The following is a 23,777-nucleotide window of genomic DNA, read 5'->3' on the forward strand; positions in this document are numbered from 1 at the left end:
AAAAGCCCTCGGAGCTCACTCAAACACCGGGCAGCCCACGGCCACGCGAAGCCACAATTACGCACCGCGAACCTGGTCCGTCCGGAGAACCATAAACCCTCGGACGCATTGCGGGGATTCCCTCCGGTAAATAGACACATGAACACCGCCGAATATTCGGGCCTCGTGCCCTCAGAGCTGGGTGAAAAGCCCTTGGTCCTCACTCAAACACCGGGCAGCCCACGGCCACGCGAATCCACACATGCGGACTCTCCATCGGACTTAAAACTCTAAGACGTGCTGCTAGCAATCCAGCCGGTAAACACGCGGCTCAACACCGCCGAACTCTCGGCACTTGTGCCCCCAAGGCTGTCTGAAAAGCCCTTGGAGCTCACTCAAACACCGGGCAGCCCACGGCCACGCGAAGCCACAATTACGCACCGCGAACCTGGTCCGTCCGGAGAACCGTAAACCCTCGGACGCGTTGCGGGGATTCCCTCCAATAAATAGACACATGAACACCGCCGAATATTCGGGCCTCGTGCCGTCAGAGCTGGGTGAAAAGCCCTTGGTCCTCACTCAAACACCGGGCAGCCCACGGCCACGCAAATCCACACATGCGGACTCTCCGTCGGACTTAAAACTCTAAGACGTGCCGCTAGCAATCCAGCCGGTAAACACGCGGCTCAACACCGCCGAACTCTCGGCACTTGTGCCTCCAAGGCTGTCTGAAAAGCCCTTGGAGCTCACTCAAACACCGGGCAGCTCACGGCCGCGCGAAGCCACAATTACGCACCGCGAAGCCGGACCTCTGCTCCGTCCATAGACCCGTAAACCCTCGGACGCGTTGCGGGGAATCCCTCCGGTAAAATGACACAAAAACACCGCCGAACTCTCGGCCTTTATGCCCCCAGACCTGGGTGAAAAGCGCTTGGACCTCACTCAAACACCGGGCAGCCCACGGCCACGCGAAGCCACAATTACGCACCGCGAACCCAGACCTCTGCTCCGTCCGTAGACCCGTAAACCCTCGGACACGTTGCAGGGGATTCCCTCCTGGCACCACCAGTCTCCGTTTGTTCGGTCCCGGTTCTCAGCTCCAGCGGGGGCTATCTCGGTCTCCACGGACGCTCATTCACGTTCTGCCCTTTGAGCATCCCTCTCGCGCAATTCTTCCTCTTTTTATTCAGGCTCGTACAGGTACGGTTGGGTTTGGGTCTATTCTCCAAAAGTGGCCATTTATGTGAGATTGAAGAAACTAGCACTGCAGGCTACTCTGCGTCTGTAGCAATGACAGCAGGTAAACAAACTATTATAGAACCGGTAACTAATAAGCGCTAGGTGATATCACTCCGCCGCTGCCATAGCCTACTAGGAAGTATGGCACGCTGCTGCTGCTGCTGAGACATAAATCCTTAAAAATGCAAGGTTGGTTTTATTTCAAACATTCTATCAACACATATGTACATCGATAGTCTGCCGTTAAAATTGATTTGCCTCGGGTGCACTGTGGAGTGGGCAAGACTGTTTTTAATGACATGCTATCTAAGAACGATTGACTTGCGCTAGCCATAGCATAAGCGAACTCGGCAACTAGAAGAACTGAATGAAATTTCTTTAAAACGTCTCCTTACGTCTCGAACACACCGGATCACTTGGAAAATAGGTCTTATGTCCAAAATTCTGAACTATCCCTTTAAGGTTGCCGCTCTGCTGCTTGTGTTAGTCAGATCCACCCATCGCTCCTCTGCAGTCCAAATATGGTCACTTCCTTAACTGGTTGCCAAAATTCCAAGATGGCCATGGCCAAAATGAACTTGAATTCTAAACCACTGTAAACACATGGTGACTACGATCACTTCTTATATACTGCACAGTCTATGGTCTCCATCCACATCTCTTAAACCTTGTAGCTCCACTGTAAACTGAAACATGGCTGTCTGTCTGCAGTGTATAAACATGCTTCACTAATATGATCCTCATTTCCCGTGTGGCGACAGCGTACAGTCACCAGACACAGCCTCAGCCTGGACTTAATGACTGCAGCACAGGAAGGGACGCATCTCAATACTTCAGCTGCACCATCAATTTAAAGCCTCCTCCAGCTGCACAAATTAGAGAACAAATACAGTGCTCTGCAGAAGATAATGACTTGTTTTTACATAATCCAACTTGCATGTGCTCAAGAGTTCTTGTTATATTAATAAAACACAGAAGATTGCCTTCTAACACAAGTACATTTTAGGACTTCCTCTCAGTCTTTTTTTTGCCAATACTATATCTCGGTTGACATTTCTACTTTTTGTGCTGGTGTTGTTTGGACTAAATCTTCAAATTGTTGTGAAATATTATAACACCAAACAAGGTTACATTTGTTTAAACATGTAAAGATTCTAAGGGCAGATTAAAGTTTACAGTATTTCATGCAGGTTTTAAAACTGTTTGAAGTATCATGTCAGTGATTAATGACAGCTTGAAGATGTTTTTAATATCAAGGGCTTGCTTGACATATATCACTGATATACTGCCAAACGTATTCGCTCACCTGCCTTGACTCGCATATGAACTTAAGTGACATGTCTTATCTTATACATCTCTTCGGCTTTGGTTTGGCTTTTAAGAACTGGAGGTTGCCACCTGAGTGCAACATAACCAACTCCTTGTTTAGGATGCCCAATGATACAAAGGACACATTTTTTTTTGATCAAGGTCTTTTTTATTCAGTTTTACCAGTTTACAGTTTACAATTTAACATAGGTCCAACAAAACAAAAACAGGACAGTAACCCACAAAGGACTCATTCTAAGCTAATGAAAGCATTTTCATTTCAGGTGATACACTAAATGCATTTCTGCTAATTGGTTCCCCAAATGCTACAAACTGGTTCTTTAAGAACTTATATTATATTCCCTTATATATCTCTTTATAATGTTGCAATGTTGCACATGTTGCTTTTAATTGACACTTGAAATGCACATTTCTAAATGCTGACAAAGCCCAATTGAAATGAGAGAGAGAGAGAGAGAGAGAGAGAGAGAGAGAGAGAGAGAGAGAGAGAGAGAGAGAGAGAGAGAGAGAGAGAGAGAGAGAGAGAGAGAGCGAGAGAGAGAGAGAGCGAGAGAGAGAGAGAGAGAGAGAGAGAGAGAGAGAGAGAGAGAGAGAGAGAGAGAGAGAGAGAGAGGTGGGCGGGTTCTGGATCAGCTCCATCCCACCTCGGAAATACCAACCAGGTGCTGCGGCTCCTTCCTGCCCTGCTCTCCGCTCCTCCCCGCTGCTTCACCTCGCGGACCTCCATCGCTCTCATCGCTGCGATGTGACGGACACAAACACCGCAGTGAACAACGAAGCCTCCCAGTGTGCACTCAGTAAGTTACCCGGTCTGCATGGCTCTCGGCCGAGCGGCCGGACAATAGACAGCCCGTCAGCCCGCTGCAGCAGCAGCAGCAGCAGCGTCTCTTCCACACAGTTCCTGGCCGGGATCCCTGCACCACTCCGCGGCCAGATGGCTGGACACGAGTGGGAGGACTGGTTCGAGCGGGAGGAATTTATCGGACAGATCAGTGACATCCGAGTGCAGAACCTGCAAGGTAGGAGCATCCCGGCGGTCTGTGGTGATTCATATCTTTGTTGCTGTTTAACAACAGAGTGAGGAGTCGCGGGGGCTCGGCGGTGAGCCGCCCGGCCACGCATGCACACCCTCGGAGCGCACTGTGGCCCCGCTGGCTCGTTGGTTTTGGGTAAAGTTACTCGGGACGGTGTCGAAACTTTCCATGGAGGTTTTAAACAAGTCTATCAGTCTATCAGCGTGGTGCCTATGGGAGTTCACACACTATAATCAAAGTGGCTGCAGTGTTGTGTGGGGGTAATTCATTCATGGAGAGCACATTGTGAGTAAATTGAAAAAGCCTGGACATTGTTCCTGGAAGGTTGTTTGTCTGAAGTGATGTTTAAAGGCTAGCCCAAAGTTAGTTTGGAAACAAACTTTGAGTATCATTATTTGATTTACAGATTATAAAAAAACAACAACAAAACAAAGACTATAATGTTAAAGTGAAAACACTCATTTCCAACAATGTTAGTCAACAAAGAAAACACAATGAAGCAACAGAAATCCAGAAACACTTCATCACAATTTAAGAAAAATACAAAGAAATTCCCACTACAAAAACCAAGGACAGCTTGGATAGTAATATTATTGTAATTTCCATTATAAATCTCTACCAATAAAAGTCCAGTAAGATATAAGTTGTTTCATTGATTCAACCATTTTGATAATCTGTCGTTTAAAACAGAATCTTTTGGACAGTTGGTGGGACAGAAGCCTATGAATTGCCATCCACATGCAGCTCTTGTTACATAGCAACCAGGAATATTCTCATTACATGCATCACATGTATCATATTTGTTGACATTAGTATAGGCATGTTTCACATATTGTTTTTTGGCTTTACTATATTCGACAGATGACAGAATTGGCTTTGTGTGTAAGTGTTTCATACAGAATACAACTGTCAAATCAGCAGCCGAATAAAAGGACCGTAGTCATACATTACATTAATTTGCTGTAGCATTTTGGCCAATGTGACCAGTCGAATTCTGACTTATCTGCATGAGCAGATTCCTCCGTCTTCAACACATTGTGTGTGCATCAATGTCGTAGTGTTTACTTTCGTAGACATTCGTAGACACCTGTTTTAACTGCCGTTCACTGCCATTCATGTTGAAACCGTGTAAAAATACACACTCTGGGACTGTTAAGTTGCTGGGTTTAGGTAATTCAACCTTGTGAAAATCACTGTTGTTTATTTGATGTAAAATGACTGCATTATTATTTATAAAAGCCACCTCTGGGTCAAAGCTAGAAGCAGGTTCAGGGTGCACTTTTTAGTGTCCATAAGTGGCCCGGGTGGCCCGCTAATATCATGTTCAACGCCAACGGTTCTCTGACTGGCTCTGATTGGACCAGCAAGCGGCAAGATGAACACATTTTTTTTATATACCGCTCAACGTTGGTTTATGATCCACAGTTCAATATCGAGAAGAAGATACTGGTCAGACAACAACGCAACAGTACGAATATGAGGAAGATGAACTCAAGTTGAAAATAGTGTTAGCTACCTAAACTGTTGTTTTTTTACTAAACATTTATGAACATGCTACTTCTGCTAACACGCTAATGTTGCTAAGGTTGGCGAGTGGGGTTGTGATGTTAGCTAGCTAAATGGTTTACATGTTATTACTGCCAACATGCTAAGGTTGAACAGTGGTGTTTACCAGTATAAAATAGCCTTCTGAGAGTGCTAGCTTTGTGGTTGCTGATGTAACTAATTATTTGTTTTAAATACATCATTTATTTTAGATTGTTTGTGATAAACAGGAGAAACCTGATATAAAATGAGCTGCAGAGACAAGAATTCAGGATGATTTCATCAGTCCAGTCTGTTTAATGGCTTCAAACGTCTGGCTTTTGCTCCAAAGGGCATCTGCGATGACGATATTCTATGAAATGAAGATCATCTTTTTTTTTCATTCCTATTCTGACATCCTACGACATAAAAATACATTTTTATTTCCCAAGATATCGTCTGGTTCAACTTTTTTTTTCTGCAGTTTTTCTGCCACCACACTGTGCACACTGCAGTGTGGGGATGGAAGGTTTTGGCCATATCAACCAGCACTACCTGTAGCTGCATTATATCCCAGCCTATTTTCTCTCTGCCACTTCCTCAGTGGATTTATTCCTGCATGACTGCAGGAGCACGCTGAAAGAAGCCCAACTTGCTGCTGATGTTGATGCAGTGACACCCGAACCTCGCGTTCACTGTTGATGTTGTTGATGGGATCATTGAAACAATTTCAGGCATCAAATTCCGCTGTAGCCGCTGGAAATTTCTGAGATGGTGTCACGTTGTGTTTGGCCAGTTATTCACATGAATAAGAGCCAGAAATAAGAAAAGGAAACCAGGAAAGCAAGTTACATCACTTGAGCAGGGAGGCATTTTTTTTATTTGATTAGTGATAAAATATTCTAAACTTAATGTTTGCTGACTAGCTGGTTTATGATCCTTGAACTGAATCTCTCATCTTTGTTCAGGTGTTATTATCACATGACTGTGAAGTTCTGTACTTCAATACATTTTTAGGGAGATTTCCCCCCAATTTCCTTCAATGAATAAATCTGTTGGAAATTGAAAGTTTAGTAATTGGTAGAAAACTGCACATATATATATATATATATATATAATGTCCAAGGATGGCAGTATAAAAAACCTTTGTGTACAATTCTATTGTTGTATACATTGAAGACCACACTGGAACACGCATGTAATGGCCAACATTGAAATCATGAGCAAAACAAGTTTGAGATATATGACTTGCTCTTCTGGTTTGAACTGAAGTTCACTGTACATTTGCCAAACAGAGGTTTTACAGAGTTCAGAGGAGCAGGCTCACAACAATTGCTCTTTAAAGTGGAAGTAATTGATTTAATGAGTGCAATGAATGAAAGCTTTGTCCTGCTTTAACCCAGTTCATCCCAATGCCTGTAACAGGAAAGAGTATTTAAGGCCTGCTGGTCCATGATCATAACACCAGCCGATAAGACTTCTGTATCAACCTTTCGGAGTCGACATGGCCGACTATGTTGCCTATTTGCACATCCAGCAGATGTAACATATGCTTCTTGCTTGTTTCACTCCATACATCATTTCAACTTTAAATTACTGCTTCGTTTAATAGAAACTAATACAGAATTTTTGTTAGTAATAGGGATTTGACGATAAAATAAAGCAGATCACTGTTGAGCTCCCCATCATGGTAAAAATACAGAAGAAGAAGAAATACAGGATACAAAAAGCGGTCCTTTTACTTATTTATTCTTTACTTATGCAGGGAGAACTTAAGATTTATGATGATCTTATTGAAGATTATGTGATTGTTTTTCCACAGAAAAAAAGATGTAATATTCTTCTATCTATCATTATGTTTAGGTGCCTCTCTAAAGGGGCATTCACAACAAAAGCGAACAAGGACAATTGCATATAAAGTCAATTCAAAGTGAACATTTTTGAATTTGCTGAATTATTCATTCAAGTTGAAATATTTCGAGAGTCAAACCATGACTTCAGACTTTAAAAAAAATCGTTGTCATTATGTCTTTAATTCAGCATCATTCACAATCACAACAAAATCGTGATTTGGGTTGTGATACCTCTGTAGTAAACCAGCCAATGTGTGGCTTGCTGTTCACAGTGAATACAGCTCAATTACATTCACTGAGCACCTCTGGGTGATGTTATGAACTCAGACTCAGGGGATTTGATTAGCAGCGTAACTGTGACTTCCACAACAGAGCAGCCATGATGGATTGTCGTGTCTACATGGAGGTAAGCCCCCCCCCTCCTTTCCGGCGCATCTCGTCTGGCTGACATGAATAAACACAAATTATCCTGTGGATAAACAATAGTTTTAGACATATTTTGATGATTACCGTTATAATATTGCCAATCGCAATTATTTTGGTCATATGGTCCCATGGCTTCTAATGAGTAGGTTGCTGGTTCTCACTGCATGTTAGCTGCAGGAGCGTCAGCTTAGCATGTTTCTGTCTTGGCACTAGCTTCTCCTGTGAACTTGGACTTTTCCCGGCCTCACAGGGAGAAAAGCAGAACTGTTCTCTGCTGCGCTCTCGGATGAGCCTCTGATGAGCGGCTGCTATTCTCTGCATGGAAGCTGGAAGAGCAGCTAGTGGTTTGAAACAATGGCCTGGAGGCCGTTACATAAGACATGATGAGACGGGAGAGCAGGTCCCTCTGCATTACAGCACCAGAGACCCTCAACTTAACATTCACACATCGTACATCCCACACAGACACACAACTACACAGTCACACAGACACACAGTCACACAGACACACAGACACACAACTACAGACACACAACTACAGACACACAACCACACAGTCACACAACCACACAACACAGACACACAACCACACAGACACACATTCACACAGACACACAACACAGACACACAACCACACAACCACACAGACACACAGACACACAGTCACATAGATACTCAACCACACAGACACACAGTCACACAGATACTCAACCACACAGACACACAGTCACACAGATACTCAACCACACAGACACACAACCACACAGACACAGTCACACAGATGATGACACAGATGATGACATCATCAGGGTGATGTCACAATTCTAACAGAAAGCCTGCATTTTTAAACGGTGTGCCAACACTTTGAAAGGTCGTGGACGTTTGGCCTTTGTAATATAACTTTACTCACTCATGCCGTTTTAAATGCAACCTTCATTCAAAATAGGATAAATGTCAGGAAGAAAAGATCGACAATGGATACAAAATCCTCACATAAGGGAATTTGAGAGAAGAGGAACTGACCAGACATGAAACCACGTAGGATTGTGTTGGGTGAGAAACAAACATTCATCTTTGGAAAAAGTAGCGACAGGTGTTTGTTTTTGATAACAGCAAGGCTTTTGGTGTACTGTCCTGTACTTGACCCTTTGCTTCAAATGCCTCGAACATTATGTTCAATCTAAAGTACATATTCAGGCACTCCTCGTCACTATCCCTCTGAAGTTTATCTTTCATGCATTTAAACGTACCGTTTGATAATTCATATAGAAATACAACGCTCAATTGTTTCAAATACAGCGTTCTCATTTTAGTCCGGAGTTTTGGATTGGATTTACGAACTCACCCTTTGTCAAGTTGGTACGCTCCAACTCCTGCACCAGCTCCGGTTCCTTCCCTGCCAGAGAGGTGACGTCCCGTGACCCTACAGCCACTCTGTGCTGCCAGGAGTTGGCACAATCCTTGGAGAGACCAAAAGGAAAAAGAGCATATTCCTCAGAATGTTGGAGGGAAGTCCTTGAAGTGCATGGTAACCACTGGGCAAATGTACTGTGTGTATTCATTTAATCCAGCGAGGAGGCCACTACATCATTCATGTGGTTATCTAACATAATGCTCAGCCTCCAGCCTATCCCATTCGTGTATTCTCTGAGGGCATCGTTAAGTTACATCACCACAGTAGATGAAGCCTCAAAGACTCAATTAATATAGTAATACATATTAGCAATTGGCTGGATGGAAGATGATAGAATTGATTGAGTTTCTCATCTATGAGAAGAAAACCTATTGTTTATATGGAATTGCACATTTGATATGGGACACATTTGCAGAATGAATAAGTAGGGAGGCGGACTTTGCCATGATTACTGACACTGAAGAAAACCTGATGATTCTTCAGCAAATAATAGAGTTTAGGAAGGAGTAAGGATTGTCTTCTTTGAATGATTTCTAAGCATATCAGCCTTAAACCTAATGGTTCTGAAGGTGAAGAAGTGCAAAAAGAAGTCTGATTGCATGGAAGTCTGAGATCATGACCCAATTGCTCACCTGACTTAACATTTATTGTTACTGTTAATACAGTTAACGATTAATTATTAACATCCCGACAGCAAACTATGCTCTGTTTTTATCAGGAAAACACAAAGTTGATTGTTAAATACTCATATTGGTACTTGCAAGTACTGAAATGTAAGTACTCGTAAAGTGGTATGCATCCCTCATTATATGGTGAATTGAAATTAATTTAGCCAGGACATTTTCAATCCCATGTCTAGTGTAAAAGATTCCCAATAAAGCACCCTGCTGAACACCAAACTGCTGCGAGCCTATTAGAGTTCAGCCAAACAAGCTTCTCCCACTCTGCTGAGCGAGACGCTCTGCAAACAGCGGTGACGGCCTCCGCGGCTCGCAGCGGTCTGAATGTGGCGTTCCTGAACGCGTGCCCAGTCCCCCTACATCCAGGACAGCAGAGCCTCGGCCTCCTCAAACTCTGCTCCCGAGTTTCCAGGAGGTTGGAGGAGGCTACAACAAAGGTCCCTTCTCTTTGGTACATCCCCTCCTTGCTTTTGAATTCGCTCCTCCAGGCGATCCTGCAGCAAAAGCTTCTCTAAACTGTTTCAGGTGTCCACTCGATTCGCAGCAAATGAGCTTTCTCTGCACAAACCCTTGGGCCGATATCCACTGAGTAGCGGCAGAATTTGTGATGAATTTGCACATGTGACATGCGCACACACACACACACACACCATGACAGAAGACTGCAGTGTGCTGCAAATAAAAAGCATCCAGCATGCTCCTAGACTGCTTTCATATACACTGCTGTGGTACTGATGCTGCTTTACATACTGCAGCTGTACATATTATACATCTACTCAGATTAAAGTGGAGATGAGGTTAAAACTACCTTTTGAGATGACTTTAAACTACAGCTGAGACCTAAAACATCTTTTTTATTTTCACATCACACACTAAGCCTACAAAGACAAATGAATTATTCAGAGACATTTTGTTTCTACTTTAACAATACAAATCACTTAAATTCCCCTAATTCCCCTGTTGTTGGAATATCGATTCTGGCGACTGAATATACGATGAGAATGAACGAGGATGTTTAAGGGCGGCCGCCGTCTTGCTTGCCTCTGTTTGAGATGTTGGAGTAAATTAGCGGCTTTTAGTTGCTATCAACTTTATACAAACTTTACAGTGTACAATGTTTTGCTGGAGGTCGGATGCTGAAGAAGACTGTTGTGTCACCTATATGAGGCGATCAGTTCTGGGACGTAATTCCCCAGTTAAAGTGAACAAAGGATTTTTTTAAATTGTCCGAAACCATGCATTTAGAAATTCATGCAAAGTACTGCAACAGCCTGCACAGACTTGTTTACATTCCAGGTTTACATGTAACATTAATTTGCTTAGTCAAAGCAGCTGTGGTCCCAGTCTGGTGACGCTTTAGTACAGAGAGACAGAAGTTCGTCAGAAGATCTTTATTGCCTCCACAGGTTGAGGTCAAACCAACAGAAGAGCACCAGACTCATTTTAACAGGGTTGGGGAAACTCTCGCTCCACTATTGTAACATGTCAAAAACAGTTTTTGTTTCATTGTGCCTTTATGATGACACATTTCCCACGTTGATTCGCTTGGGTATAATCCTGCATAGTTTTATCTAGATACATTTTTTCTGTCACTGCTTCTGTTTTTCTGTGATTCACTCAAACATCATCTGATCCACCCACACAGTCCGTCCCCCACCTTCCAAACACAAGATACTGACTCACAATCACTGTCACTCTCTCATTGCCACAGATGGAGTTTTCATAACATGGAGGAGGGGCCAGTGTTCACCACTTTAGTCCCGATCACTTTGGTGATCCAATAATATTTCATCTAGCGCCATCATCAGGTCAAAACAACCTGTCCAATACTTTTGGCTTTTTTGACCAAACCTGTGTTGTCATTTCCATCACCCTTAGCTGTACCTTGTGTTTAGTTCTAACTAGGGGTGGGAATAAAACATTTTTAATTATTGACTTTTTTTAATATATATTGATATTTGAATAATATAATGTCAGGACAACTTGCCATCTTCCTAAAAAGGCTCAAGACACCTGTTCAGACTTCACCTCGACTCTGAATAGCATGAGCCACTAACCCCCCCTCCCCAAAAAAAAACCTAACACTTGTTTCTATTTCATCCCTCTTACTTTGTCGGCAATGATATGTTGTGTTTTCTTTCTTTCGACAAATTGTAAGTCAAAAGTGTCTGCTAAATGCCTTAAATGTAAATGTATTTGGCACGATCAATCGATATTTCGATATATTGTCAACGTTATGTTGGAAATCAGCATGTTAGCATCACAGAGCCACATGGCTGTAGACTCCTCGCCTTCTCCTCTGTGCTGCATGAACTCTGACAACACGTTCTCCTCACGTTGTCAGAAACACAATCTCACTTTCAACTTGTCAAATCCTGACACTTGGTCAGTGACCCGCGGCGTCTGATCCCGACTCTCCGGGGCACCCTTTAGTGTCTGTATGAGACATGCCAGGCTTTCATTCGACTCCAATGTAAACTCATCCACATCATTATATAGACAGTCGGAGTGGAGAATCCATGATGATTTCATCAGTCTGGTCTGTCCTTTTAATGGCTACAACCAAAAATGTCAGAATTTTGCTTCCTAGGGCATCTTCGTTGACGCTTTTCTATAAAAACTGATTTTTTTTGCATGCCTATCCTATGGCACAATAAGACATTTTTATTTCCCATGATATCGTCTCAACTTGGGGTTAAATAAATGGAAAGCAGTGGCTGCAATAGCAGCAGAAACAATCTGAAACAGTGTTGGATGTTTTATTCAGATTGTATAACATCCCTCCTCTGAGCTGAAACTGGAGAGCGAGGTATGAACTCTCTCAGTGTAGGTGTGTTGAAGTGTGGGCTGACAGGCCACATGATGAACAAGCGCATGATGAGTAAGCACCTGGTTTCTGTGGAGGAGGTGAGGAAAGAGCAGTGGCACTCAGCAATAAGGCCCTGGAGGGATGAAGGTATCCTTATCATAAAGTATTTTCTTTTCTTCCTCCTTCCAGCAGATGTTCACTTCGTGGTTTGCCTTTTTCCTGCAGTGCCTGGATAGTTGTATGAGTGATATAATGAAGTAGGTTAGAGAAAAGGTGAGAAATTCAGTATTCTACAGGTGCATAGACCTGGGATATGAAACATTCATGTCATGATTATTCTGTCCAAAATAATTTCCATTCATCAAAATCAGTTTAAACAGTTAGAATGGAAATAATATCCTGGAATAACCTTGAATTTTGTTAAGAAACAAATACTTTTATTGAATCTCAGGAAATCCCTTTTTTTGACGAAGATCGATTTTCCCATCGAGGTTGCCTTGACGAAGGCAACCTCCATGGGAAGTGAAGCCAACTCTGAAGTGCATTCTCCCTACTGGCCATCAGGGGGTGACTCCTCTAGTTGCAAAAATAAGTCAGTATGCATGGAAGTCTGACAAATGACCCTACTTTTCACTTGATTTACAGTAAACATTGCAATCATGTCTCAATCTCTAGTTTCAAGTCTTCTCCAATACAGCATGATATTAATTTAGTAAATAATGATACATTTACAGGCAAATATACCATGGAGCATGGTATATTTCAGGGCACTTCCTCGTTGTCTTCACTTTCAGAACTGGAGGTTGCCACCTGGGTTTTTCATATTATTGCCCAACTGTTTTCTGACACAAATCCCTCTTGCATAAAGCAGCTTTATCTCGCTGCCACTGTCTTTGCCCTTGGAAATCCTCAGAAACAAGTCGGCTCCTTTTTTATAAAGCCTTCCATGTCCCTGCATGAAAAAAAAAAACATGTTCCTTTTTTTAAAAGGTCAGTGGTTATATAGTGAGATAACCGGTGGGTGATGTAAGCCCGATTTAGCTCACTCTTTGTCTCCAGTATGAGTGGTCTGGAAGCCTGGTTTTTATGAGATGCAGGTGTTTCCACTGCTGGGTCAGAGAAATGGCAGACTACTAACACCACTCTGCTGGCACTCCAACAAGTACACGGCTTTGAGCAGCATTGCACCTTAGGGGCACCTTTGTGGACTTAGGTTTCCTTTCAACATTGGGCAGCACATGTTAAGCTGGTGGTCCTCCCCCGGGACAGTGTGAATGGCAGACACCTCATCTCATGCATTGTGGTGAATCTTATGCAACACTTTATGTTGGAAATTCTGACATTTGACCTGCAGTCAACCCATCCTGAACACTAGGAGCAGTGGGCTGCTGGAAAGTCCCTGGGGATCAATTTGGGGATCAGTGCCTCACTCAAGGACACTTTGAAATGCAGATGTGGTTAAAGGACGACCCGCTATATCCACTCCGCTACAGCTGCCCCCCTAAGTAAATAATTGCATGGTAGTCAATTGCAAGTGACAAATAATTATTCTATTATTATTGTAGTCTATTTGGATTTTGACATGAATTATGTTTGTCAATTTAAAACACAAGCGGCAACATTACTGCATCTGGCTTTTGGTGTGAAGAGGATGTTATCATAATGAAAGGTCAACTTGGTGTTGAAGGGATCTTAGTAGTTAATTGCATTGGTAGCATGGAAGCGATGGTAGCTAGGCCACGGTAAAGACACTGTAGTAGCTACCTGTCAATCACAACATGGCCTAAAGCATACCCTGCTTTTTTACATCCCATTGTATTAAAGAAGGCTTGAAACTAGTAAACTCATGTTTACAATGTTTTCTGAGTTAATAAATCAAGTGAGAAGTACGTTAATTTTCTCATAAACTTTCATGCGATCTGACTTCTTTTTACAACCAGAGGAGTCGCCCCCTGATGGCCAGTAGAGACAATGCAAGTTTTTGGTACTTCGGATTTGGCTTCACTTTTCAGAAGCATAGATCACTGCCTGATCAATATATGTTTATTCTAGAGGCTGAGCTGCCTCCAAAGGGTTAACAGCGATGTTGACAGAGAGCCATGTGCTTCTCCACGCTGTGTTTCTAAGCGATGGTGCTCTCAGGTTGACCTGCGGCCCCCGGGGGCCTTCACTGAGCAGGTATAAGCTCTCCAGAAAAACACCCACCCACCAGGGATTGCTTTTCATTTTTCCACCGGTTCAACCTGAGCTTCTCTCTCTCCTGATGTTCTTTCCCCCCTGCAGTCATAAAAGCTTTTATGCCATCATGTTTTTTTTCTCTCATTTAAAGGAAGAACAGCAGTTCTGCTTACCTGTAAGCTCCTGCAAAAAAGCCATCTCCGTTTCTTTATTCCCAATCCTCAGGTGTTGTTTGAGTTTGCTTCCAGAAGTTGCTTGATTGTGTAATCTGCTGGAATGTGAATCATGTTTGATGCAAGATGACATCAGCCAGTGTGTATTGTGTTGAGCTCTCACTTCAGTTAGGCGGGAGCTTCCTCAAAGGCGGTCTCTGATGTGATCTGATGGATCAAAAACCCATTACCACCTCGTGTCTGCAGGCAAGGAGCTCAGAGGATCTCTGAAATGTACCCTCACTTTAAACACACACCATTACATTAATACATTTTTGGAGGTATGTGGAAACGGAACCTTGTGTTTCAGGTTAAGCTCCAAAAGACATTGTCTTTGTTTGGAAATCGAAAGTGTTCATAGTTCAGTGTTTCCCATTTAATTTCAGTTTGATGTGAGTCTTATTGTGTTTCCTGTTATTTATTGTTAGGCTATAGTTTATTTCCTGTCTGCTCTTCTTTGATGATTCAAGCGAAGCCAATATTGAAGTGCCTTAAACTTGCATTCTCTCTACCGGCCATGAAGGGGCGACTCCTCTGGTTGCAAAAATAAGTCTGATTACATTGAAGTCTATGAGAAAATAACCCAACTTCTCATTGGATTAATTTCCTCAGTCAACATTGTAAACATGAATGTATGGTCTCAAGTTCTAGTTGCAAATCTTCAACCCAGCATGATGTTCATTTAGTAAATTATGATCCATTTAGAGTCAAATAGACCATAAAGCATGGGATGCTTTAGGGCGGGGCTACCTTGTGATTGCTGGGTTGCCACCAAGTCACTGCCTCGCTGCCATCGCTATCACACTACCAATGCAACAAGCTAAGATTAGCTAAACTAAGATAACTGTAACACTGCAAATGCTACCCTGAGTTTGGTTTCCATGATGGGGACCATCAAAATCCAAGATGGCAACTGTCAAAATCCAAGATGGCAACCACTAATATCCAATGGCGACTGCCAAAAAAGCTGAACTCGAGGCTTCAAAATTGTAGTCCACAAACCAATGTGTGATGTCACAATGAATATGTCTACTACTTACATACAGTCTTTGGGTCAAAGTCATTGTGGAAACTGTTACTTTGTCGCATTACCATAAATCATCCAGATTAGAGTTTGTATATTTAGTTTAATGCCTTGCATGACCTTGGAATCTGACCTCCACATTTTCAGGCACTACCCTGTCACTCATCTCTTTGAATAGAAAATGGTCTTTCTCATGCAGCATGAGAACATGTCTTTGACGCTACAATGGAGATGTCTGTTGGGCTTTTCAGTTCAGACACTCTAATGGAATACAATAAAGCATTTAATTATTCTCTCATCAAACCTACTCTGAGAATTTGCTCTGATGTATCCGAAGCTTTTATAAGAGGTAATGTTTCTGTATACAAAGAAGCACTTAGTTTGAAAATCTTAAATTTAGGGATTTATTGTGCTGCGCATGGCCTCTTAAACGAGGTTTGGAGTGCTGCTGTTAAACATTTAAATGCTAAGAGTGAGAAAACAAGGCCCATTCCGTTTCAGTGGTGACGGTGTGTGTGGTCCGGGGGCAATGACACAAGGACAAGCACTTGTCTGGCCGTTGACCAGAAGTTACACAAACATGCTGACAAGTTTATAGGACAATGTTGTCTTTCTGTTTCTGTAGAGGAAATGTTCTCATTACTCTCATAAGTGTTTTATCTTTGTTGTAGAATAAGTCTAATCTAATTAGACGTATCTGATCCAACCTTCCAGATAGTTCTTTAAAGACACTTAGCAGCATTCTGACTAGACATGGGAAGAGATGAGAAGTTTAATGTCATGATTATCCTGCCAAAATAACTGATTCAGGATATGATCCTGATAATCATCAAAATAGCTCAGAACTCTTAAAATGGTACATCACCATTCTGCTGGTATCACTTGGTATCACGCGATACTTTGCCGCCCAATACAATATCGATTTTTCAACTCCAAAGATCAATTTAAAAAGAAAATTCATGTTTAGACGCGTTATGAATGCATTACTTTATCCTTTTTCATTTTATTTTCAATATTTATTCCAGTGAATTTCATGGGAATTATTAAAATGGAGAGGTGTTTGAATGAAATAGTTTTGACTCAATTTGTCCTCTGATCTATATCATCTGATGTACATATACTGTACAAACTTGTGTTTTCATCTTTATTTATATCGTGATACGTATCGTATCGTGACCAAAGTATCGTGATACTTATCGTATTGTGAGGTTCTCAATACTCACCCCTACGGTGTAGCACTTTAAATTGTAACGGGGTGCTTTGCGGTATGTAGCATGACACCTGTTACTGTAGTCATACTACTTTGTGTTCTGTTGCTTCGCGCTACATTGCTTCCCAGACATTATCGTCACCAAGTTTAAAGCTGAGATCTGGGAAAGTGGCATTATTGCTAAAGAAGTCAGAAGGAGCGTGAAACAGAGGAGCCGGACGATCAGACGGGAAAGAAATCATGAGATTTGAAATTAGTGTTGTTGGTACATTATCAATCAAAAATGTGGTTTAGATAACCTGAATAGATGGTGGTTGGTGGATTTTGTGTAATTTCCTGTTCATTCCGTGTTTTAAACGTGGCCTCCACTCCTCCCAGGACTTATTAACCCTTTCCAATAGATAAGCCAGATGAGTAAGCTTGACATTAACTGCTGACATGGATCCTTTATAGCTTTACAGACATCTTTAACAGGTGGACATGAGGTCAGTCATGTGTTCATGATCAACCACAGAAAATTACCTGAGGTGAACTTTTTCTACGTTGTTCTACAAAGTTTTTGAAAACACGTGTCTGAGAGAGACACTTTATTGATCCCATGACAAGTGAAGAGTGAACAACTGATATGTGGCTATTTCTTTATTTCATATTTCTGTGGTGACTGCATATTATTGAGTGAAAAAGACGAGAAACAGACTGGATGACATCCAGAGTGTTTCGTCTCATCACTGCTCTGTTATTCTGTAAAGTGCTTTTAGAGTCTGGTTATGTAATCCTGCTGGTCTGTTCAGCACAAAGAGAACGAGATCTTAATTCCTACTAACTACCAACCAGATCCACAGTGATCACACAGGCTTCATTTCATAAAATGGAAGCGTATTATGCCTGTGAGATGGCGAGGGGCTGATGTCAAAAACAGACATTTTTCCATGTGGGACAGCATGCAGATCAGTAAGCTCGTCAGTACATTCGCCACTATAAAAAAAATGACAAACGTGATTTACAATAAGAAGAGTGAATTTGTTTGTCAGTGCTTCAGACCATTTTTACTGCCGTTCACCTTATAATATCCTGAATAGGTGAATCAGCCGTTTTAAAGAGATGTACGTTTGAAAAAACACAACTTTGTTTTATGCATGCGTTATGTTTAATACTATATAAATGAGACCTAATAAATGGTTTTAAGGGGTGCAAACAGGCTCATTCTTTATAATTTTGTCTCATGAGTAAATAAGCGGAATGTACACTAGCCTACAATTATCAGAACAATAAGATCATTTAGGCTCCCTCATGTGGCTCAAAGGTGTACTGCAGATACACACCTTTAATAATTTATTTGGCGACCCGAATAAAATCTCCTGCAACTAACTGGTGGTAACTGGCCTCTACACTTCTAATATTCAAATCTAATATTCAACTTTTGATATATATATACCCCAGTGTTTCCCGCAGGATTTTTTTCAGCAGCGGTGGTGTGGTCCCCGATCCCTCTAGGGGGGAATTTTTTTGTACCCTTTACATTGGAATGAATGAATCTGGTGCACTTTGAGAGGAGAATATGCACTTAAATCCTATTCAAACAGTCCTGTGTATTACTGTAGATGGGATTATTGGTGTTGTAACTTTGCCTTTTGTGTCTTCATTTACAGATTTTTATATTTTTGTATAGTAATATTTAACAAAAAATGCCACAACGCAAATATAATTTGCACAATTTATTTACAGATTTTTGCCTAATGCTTAAACACTAAACATGGTTGCTATGCCCAAAGCATAACTGTTTTTTACATAAGACACTTTGTTCAAAAATGAAATCTCCTGCATTGTGCACAGTGCATCCCTTAAGAGCTTGTACCAGCCTTTTAACCTCTGAGCCCTAAGCCATTTTTGAGATGTTTTGGTTCGCCTGGATTTATTCTCTTATTAAGATTGCATTCATCACCCTTATAATGCATAGCTGTCAAGCTATCATTTATTTGGGTCACAACCTGGACTATCAGAATATGTGTGCTGCAATGTCGTTTGAATGAAGGAAATTATCAATTAGACAGTAAAAAAAAAAAAAGCAAATAATATCTCACAATTATTTATTCATATATATATATATATATATTATATATGACACAAAAAAGGCAAATTGATTAAGCTTGTTATTGCTTAAAACACTTCTTCTTAGTCTTGGGAGTCAAAAAGTGATGAGAAAATTATAAAATAAATATAAGTTATACATAATAGAAACTATTCATGATCTTTTAAGAAGTCCTTAGGTTTTTTCCCTGCATTTATGCTAATGACCACATGCTTACAGGCGATTAGCATAAATCCCTAACTAAAATACGCGATGAAAACGGATTTTATATGGCAATAAAGAACAACATCGGATCTAACAGTATGGATTCATTTTTCAAAGTTCCCGAAAATACCTAGGCTATAAATTCCTGACTGGATATAAGCTCCTGTAAAGGCTATGAGTGATCCCAAAAAGAGCGACAACACGCACACACACACATAGGCCTACACACACACACACACACACAATACTAGAGGAAAAACGGCACGGAGGTTGCGGTTTATAGATACAATAAAATGATTGGGCTCAGAGGGTTTTTAACACTGGTGGTCATGCAGCGACACATTTTAGCAACTTACTTTCTCTCTCTCTCTCTCTGTCTGTCTCTCTCTCTCTCTCTCTGTCTGTCTCTCTCTCTCTCTGTCTGTCTCACTCTTTCCTTCTTTCTTCGATCTTCCGCTTCACTCGCTACTGCTAGAATCAATGTAACTTTGCAACCGTGTAGGGTAGCCTACTGCCAACAACTGCCACACTCGCTCTGTATTTTTCTTTATTGATGTTGGTTACGTGACGATGTGCCGCGTGCTGCGCAATTTTTTAAAGGATTTTTATTGCAGCGGCGGAGAAAATTCAGCAGCGGCGGCGCGCCGCTGCTGTGTGAACGTGGGGGAAACACTGTACCCCTCATACGCTCACTCGCCACTTTAATAGGTACACCTGTTCCACTGCTCGTTACACAAATATCTAATTAGCCAATCACATGGCAGCAACTCAACTCAGCATTTTAGCGTGTAGACATGGTCAAGATGATCTGCTCAAGTTCAAACCGAGCATCAGGATGGGGAAGAAAGGTGACTTTGAACTTTCTCTAGGAAGGCAACAGCATATGTATACTGTATATAGTGTTGTCACGATACCAACATTTTGGTACCGGTACCGGTACCAACATGTGTTTTGGTACTTTTCGGTACTTTTCGATACTTTTTCAAATAAAAAGTGAAAAAATGTCATTACTAACTTTATTTTAATAGAAAATCTTAGAACAATAACATATTAATCAGCAAATAAAATAAAATACCACAAAGACAAGCTTTTCTAATGCACACAATTTTAAAAATGTTAAAATATAAATACAATAATATAATATAAAATATAATAATATAAATAAACCAGCTCTATTTGTTTTCTTCCAGAGCTACTTCTGTTAAGAGTGAAGGGCGATGGCGCTTGCTTTTAGCACTGAGTGTGTGTTTTTTTCCTGAGTAAATGACCTGTCGTTCCCTGAGCTCAGTGTGCAGGTCTGGGTGCCTGTCCTTTAAGTGTTTGGCTAAGTCGGAGGTGTTTCCGCCGTTAGCCATGCATGTTTTAAACATCGTTTACACAGTGGTGCATCGGCGTTAACTGCCTCGCCTTGCGCATTTGTTTTAAGCTAAAGTACGGCCATATCGCACTTCGCGGCGCTGGTTTGTCCGCAAGTTGCGGCGTGGTGACGGTTGCAGCAGCCATTCTCCTCTCCGTGCTTCGCTCTCTCGCGCGCGCTCTCTCGCTCTCTCTCGCTCTCTCTCTCTCGCGCTGTCGCTCTCTCGCGCTCTCCAAGCTTTCCTCCTGCTCCGTTTGTTGTTCCAGTCTACGCTGCTCGCTAACTTGCTAGCGGTTTCCTCCGGCTTGCCTTTTATCTCCCCAAGCTGCGTCTCGCTCCTCGTCCTCTCAGCTGTAGTTACAACGCGGTGACGTCACGTGGCGAGTTCGCCGCGCTGTTGCGGGCGCTGCCGGCGGCGCTGCAAGTACCAGTCCCGTCCAAATGCAATATGGTACCGTTTTAAATGCCTCAGTACTCCGGTACCAAATTAGTACCGGTATACCGTGCAACCCTAACTGTATATATTGAAAATGATAGGAATTGCTTGTACTAAATGAATATCATATGAAAATGACATTTCAACATTCAGATAATGGTAACTGCTAAATGCGAACATGCATTAGCATCTTCTCGCATCGTGACACAGAAAGCGATGACAAGCAGGTATAGAGCCCGTCTGTGAACTCTGCATGTAATCCCTCTGGATGTTTCAGCGCTGCAGTCTAAACGGATGATCCTGTCACAGCTGCTGGAGGAATATTTCAATAAAAGAGCCCTGCTTTATATTTCATATTCTAACTGTTACCGTGGGCTGCTCCCAGCCTGATTACGGTGTGCGCAACAAAAGACGCCCCAGTCAGGGAGCATCTATCACTCAGTGTCTTTCATCTCCGGAGTCTGTGTTCAACGTGAGCGAGGGATGTGCGTAGGTGGTTCCAGAACATCTGCAGGCGTTCCTTTTTACCGTTTCATCAGAGTGGAAGAAGTCTCCTCCGCCAGTCTAATTGGCACCCGGGCAGACAGAACCCAGAGCTCGGTCCCTCTGAGCTTCACACTGCAGCACTAAAAAAAAGTACTTCCTATGTAATTTAATTCAGACGCTGGACTGAGAGAAGAAGTAACTAGTTATCATGGATTTCAGGCTGACATGGTGGCTTCTTATGGATTTAAGAATCTGTTCTCGTCGATGAAATCAGAGTTGATGCTTTCTCAAATTTGATAGCATTGTTTTTTAACAACAGTTGCATGAATATATCTCAAGTCAAATAAAAACGTTCACATTTAAGTATGAGGGCCATTTAAATCAAGCTCATTTAAAAAAGTTAGAAAACAATGCACAATACATATGGTGGGATTGGTCTACCAATGACACGTCTTGTCTTGTTATTCATTTATTAAGTAGATGATCGTCCTAACAGTCGACTCACTCAATAAATACAGATTGCTTGGCTTTTGCAGCTGCTAAATCTGCATGAATATATAAAAAACCAACAAACAAGTAATTGTCAAAGCTGCCACAAAGGCTGACATTCAAATGAATAGAAAGGATTGCAAAAACAATCCAATTCACAAAGATCAGCCCTAATAGCAGTTACAGTTAAATAATTAGCATCTTTGCGTTCATAAGGGGTTTCAAAATAAGACTAAAGACTTTCACCCAGTAGACTGTTTGTGTTCCAAGTGAACCCAAATCCACCAAATTGAGTGGATTGATGGCCAACTGAACCCAAATCCACCAAATTGAGTGGATTGATGGCTCCAACACAGGACTTTCACCCAGGATACCACCTGTGTGTGTAAAAAAAAAATATATGTATCTAGAAATGTTGATATGAAATGTGTTTTTGGTTCAGAAATGTTGTGATTCAGTGTATCCGTGGTTTGTAGAAATGTCCAATAACAGCATTTAATTCTGTCCACTGGGTTCGGTCAGGGCCGAGGTTTAGAGTCGATCAACAACTGCTAAAATGAAAAGTTGGTCTGTTGTCTGCAGCTGGTGTCTATTCACCCAAAGTCTTTCTGTGAGTGAAAAGGTCCGTCACTCTGTAACACCACTGTATGATCACCAGTGAACAGTGTTTCTGTGGTCACAGACCAACACACTGATCACCTCAGGCCAGTTTGAACGCCTCCGATCATCGGAGCAGAAAGTTTGATCTGAAGTTCCTGATTTTTGTTGTGAATCAGGAGCTTTCATAGCTGGTTAAGTACAGTAGACTCAGCCGTTCACTCAATGTGTTTCATACATTTAATGAATACTTCATCTCTTCTGCTGCATAAGTTATTTTCTAGTTGTAAATAGAAAATAGTGTTTCTGGCCTTTCAGCCGGCAGAAGCCGGTTAGACATCTGCAATTTGAAGTTATTTCAGCCTCTAGTTATTTTCAAATGATACAATCCTAATGAGATTAGATGAGGGATTGAAAGGGATTTGTCTTCGATCATTAGATTTGATACTGGATTAGAATTCAATGATATGCTATAAAACCCATCCCTGCAGTTAATAGAGCGAAGTCCTGCCCCTTCCGGTGTACCCACGGTAGTCGAGCCTTTGGAATTATGTATTTTCAAAGCCATATATTCCATTCATATGTCAAGACTTTTAAATTGACCAACATCATATGTGCAATTCAAAGCAGAATTCATAAAATTATTTATCTCTTGCTATTGACTGATACACATTTTTCGTGTTATCCTGGTTTTAAAGGCTGTGTTACAGAAAAGATGGAATATTCTGAATTTACCAGACTGTTCTATTATTTGTCTTTACCCAGTTAACTCTACAGTATCATTACAGTATCGATATTAGGCATTGGACGGTTGAGATGAAATAATCTTAAATATGATCATGTATTTTGGCAAAAATAACTTGATATTAGATTTTCTGAATATCGCCAGCTTGCTGTGTTTTGGACTGAGTAGCGTAGTGGTGACGGTCTCAAATGTTCTTTCATAACGACCTAATGGCGACTATAAATAGGTGGGTGGTGAAAATGGGATCCTGTGCCAACAAAGGTTGGTCAACTGTGGCCTAAAGTCTGGAACAGCGGGTGGTGCAGTAACTCAGCACACAGCTGGTATTTGTTTGGTGTGTAGGGGTTACCATAGTAACCGTTGTGTTTGCCCTACATTTGTCTGGCTTTGCTTTACTCGGACTGGTTCTGATCCTGCTTCTTTACTGGGTGGAATGAGGCTCAGGTAGTCTTATCTTTTCCTC

At 41.7% G+C, this 23,777-nt stretch overlaps 1 protein-coding gene across 1 annotated transcript in view; it reads left to right on the plus strand.

The window, feature by feature from the left end:
- Positions 1–3,214: 3,214 nt before the first annotated feature.
- Positions 3,215–23,777, plus strand: part of clmna (calmin a) — a 44,512-nt gene continuing 23,949 nt past the window's right edge. Inside the window, exon 1 of the mRNA XM_084014024.1 lies at positions 3,215–3,566. Coding sequence (XP_083870150.1) covers positions 3,482–3,566 — 85 coding nt within the window. The 5' untranslated portion in view covers positions 3,215–3,481. The remainder of the gene's footprint in view (positions 3,567–23,777) is intronic.

Source organism: Eutrigla gurnardus (assembly GCF_963514095.1).
Source record: "Eutrigla gurnardus genome assembly, chromosome: 7".
Classification (NCBI taxonomy): Eukaryota; Metazoa; Chordata; class Actinopteri; order Perciformes; family Triglidae; genus Eutrigla; species Eutrigla gurnardus.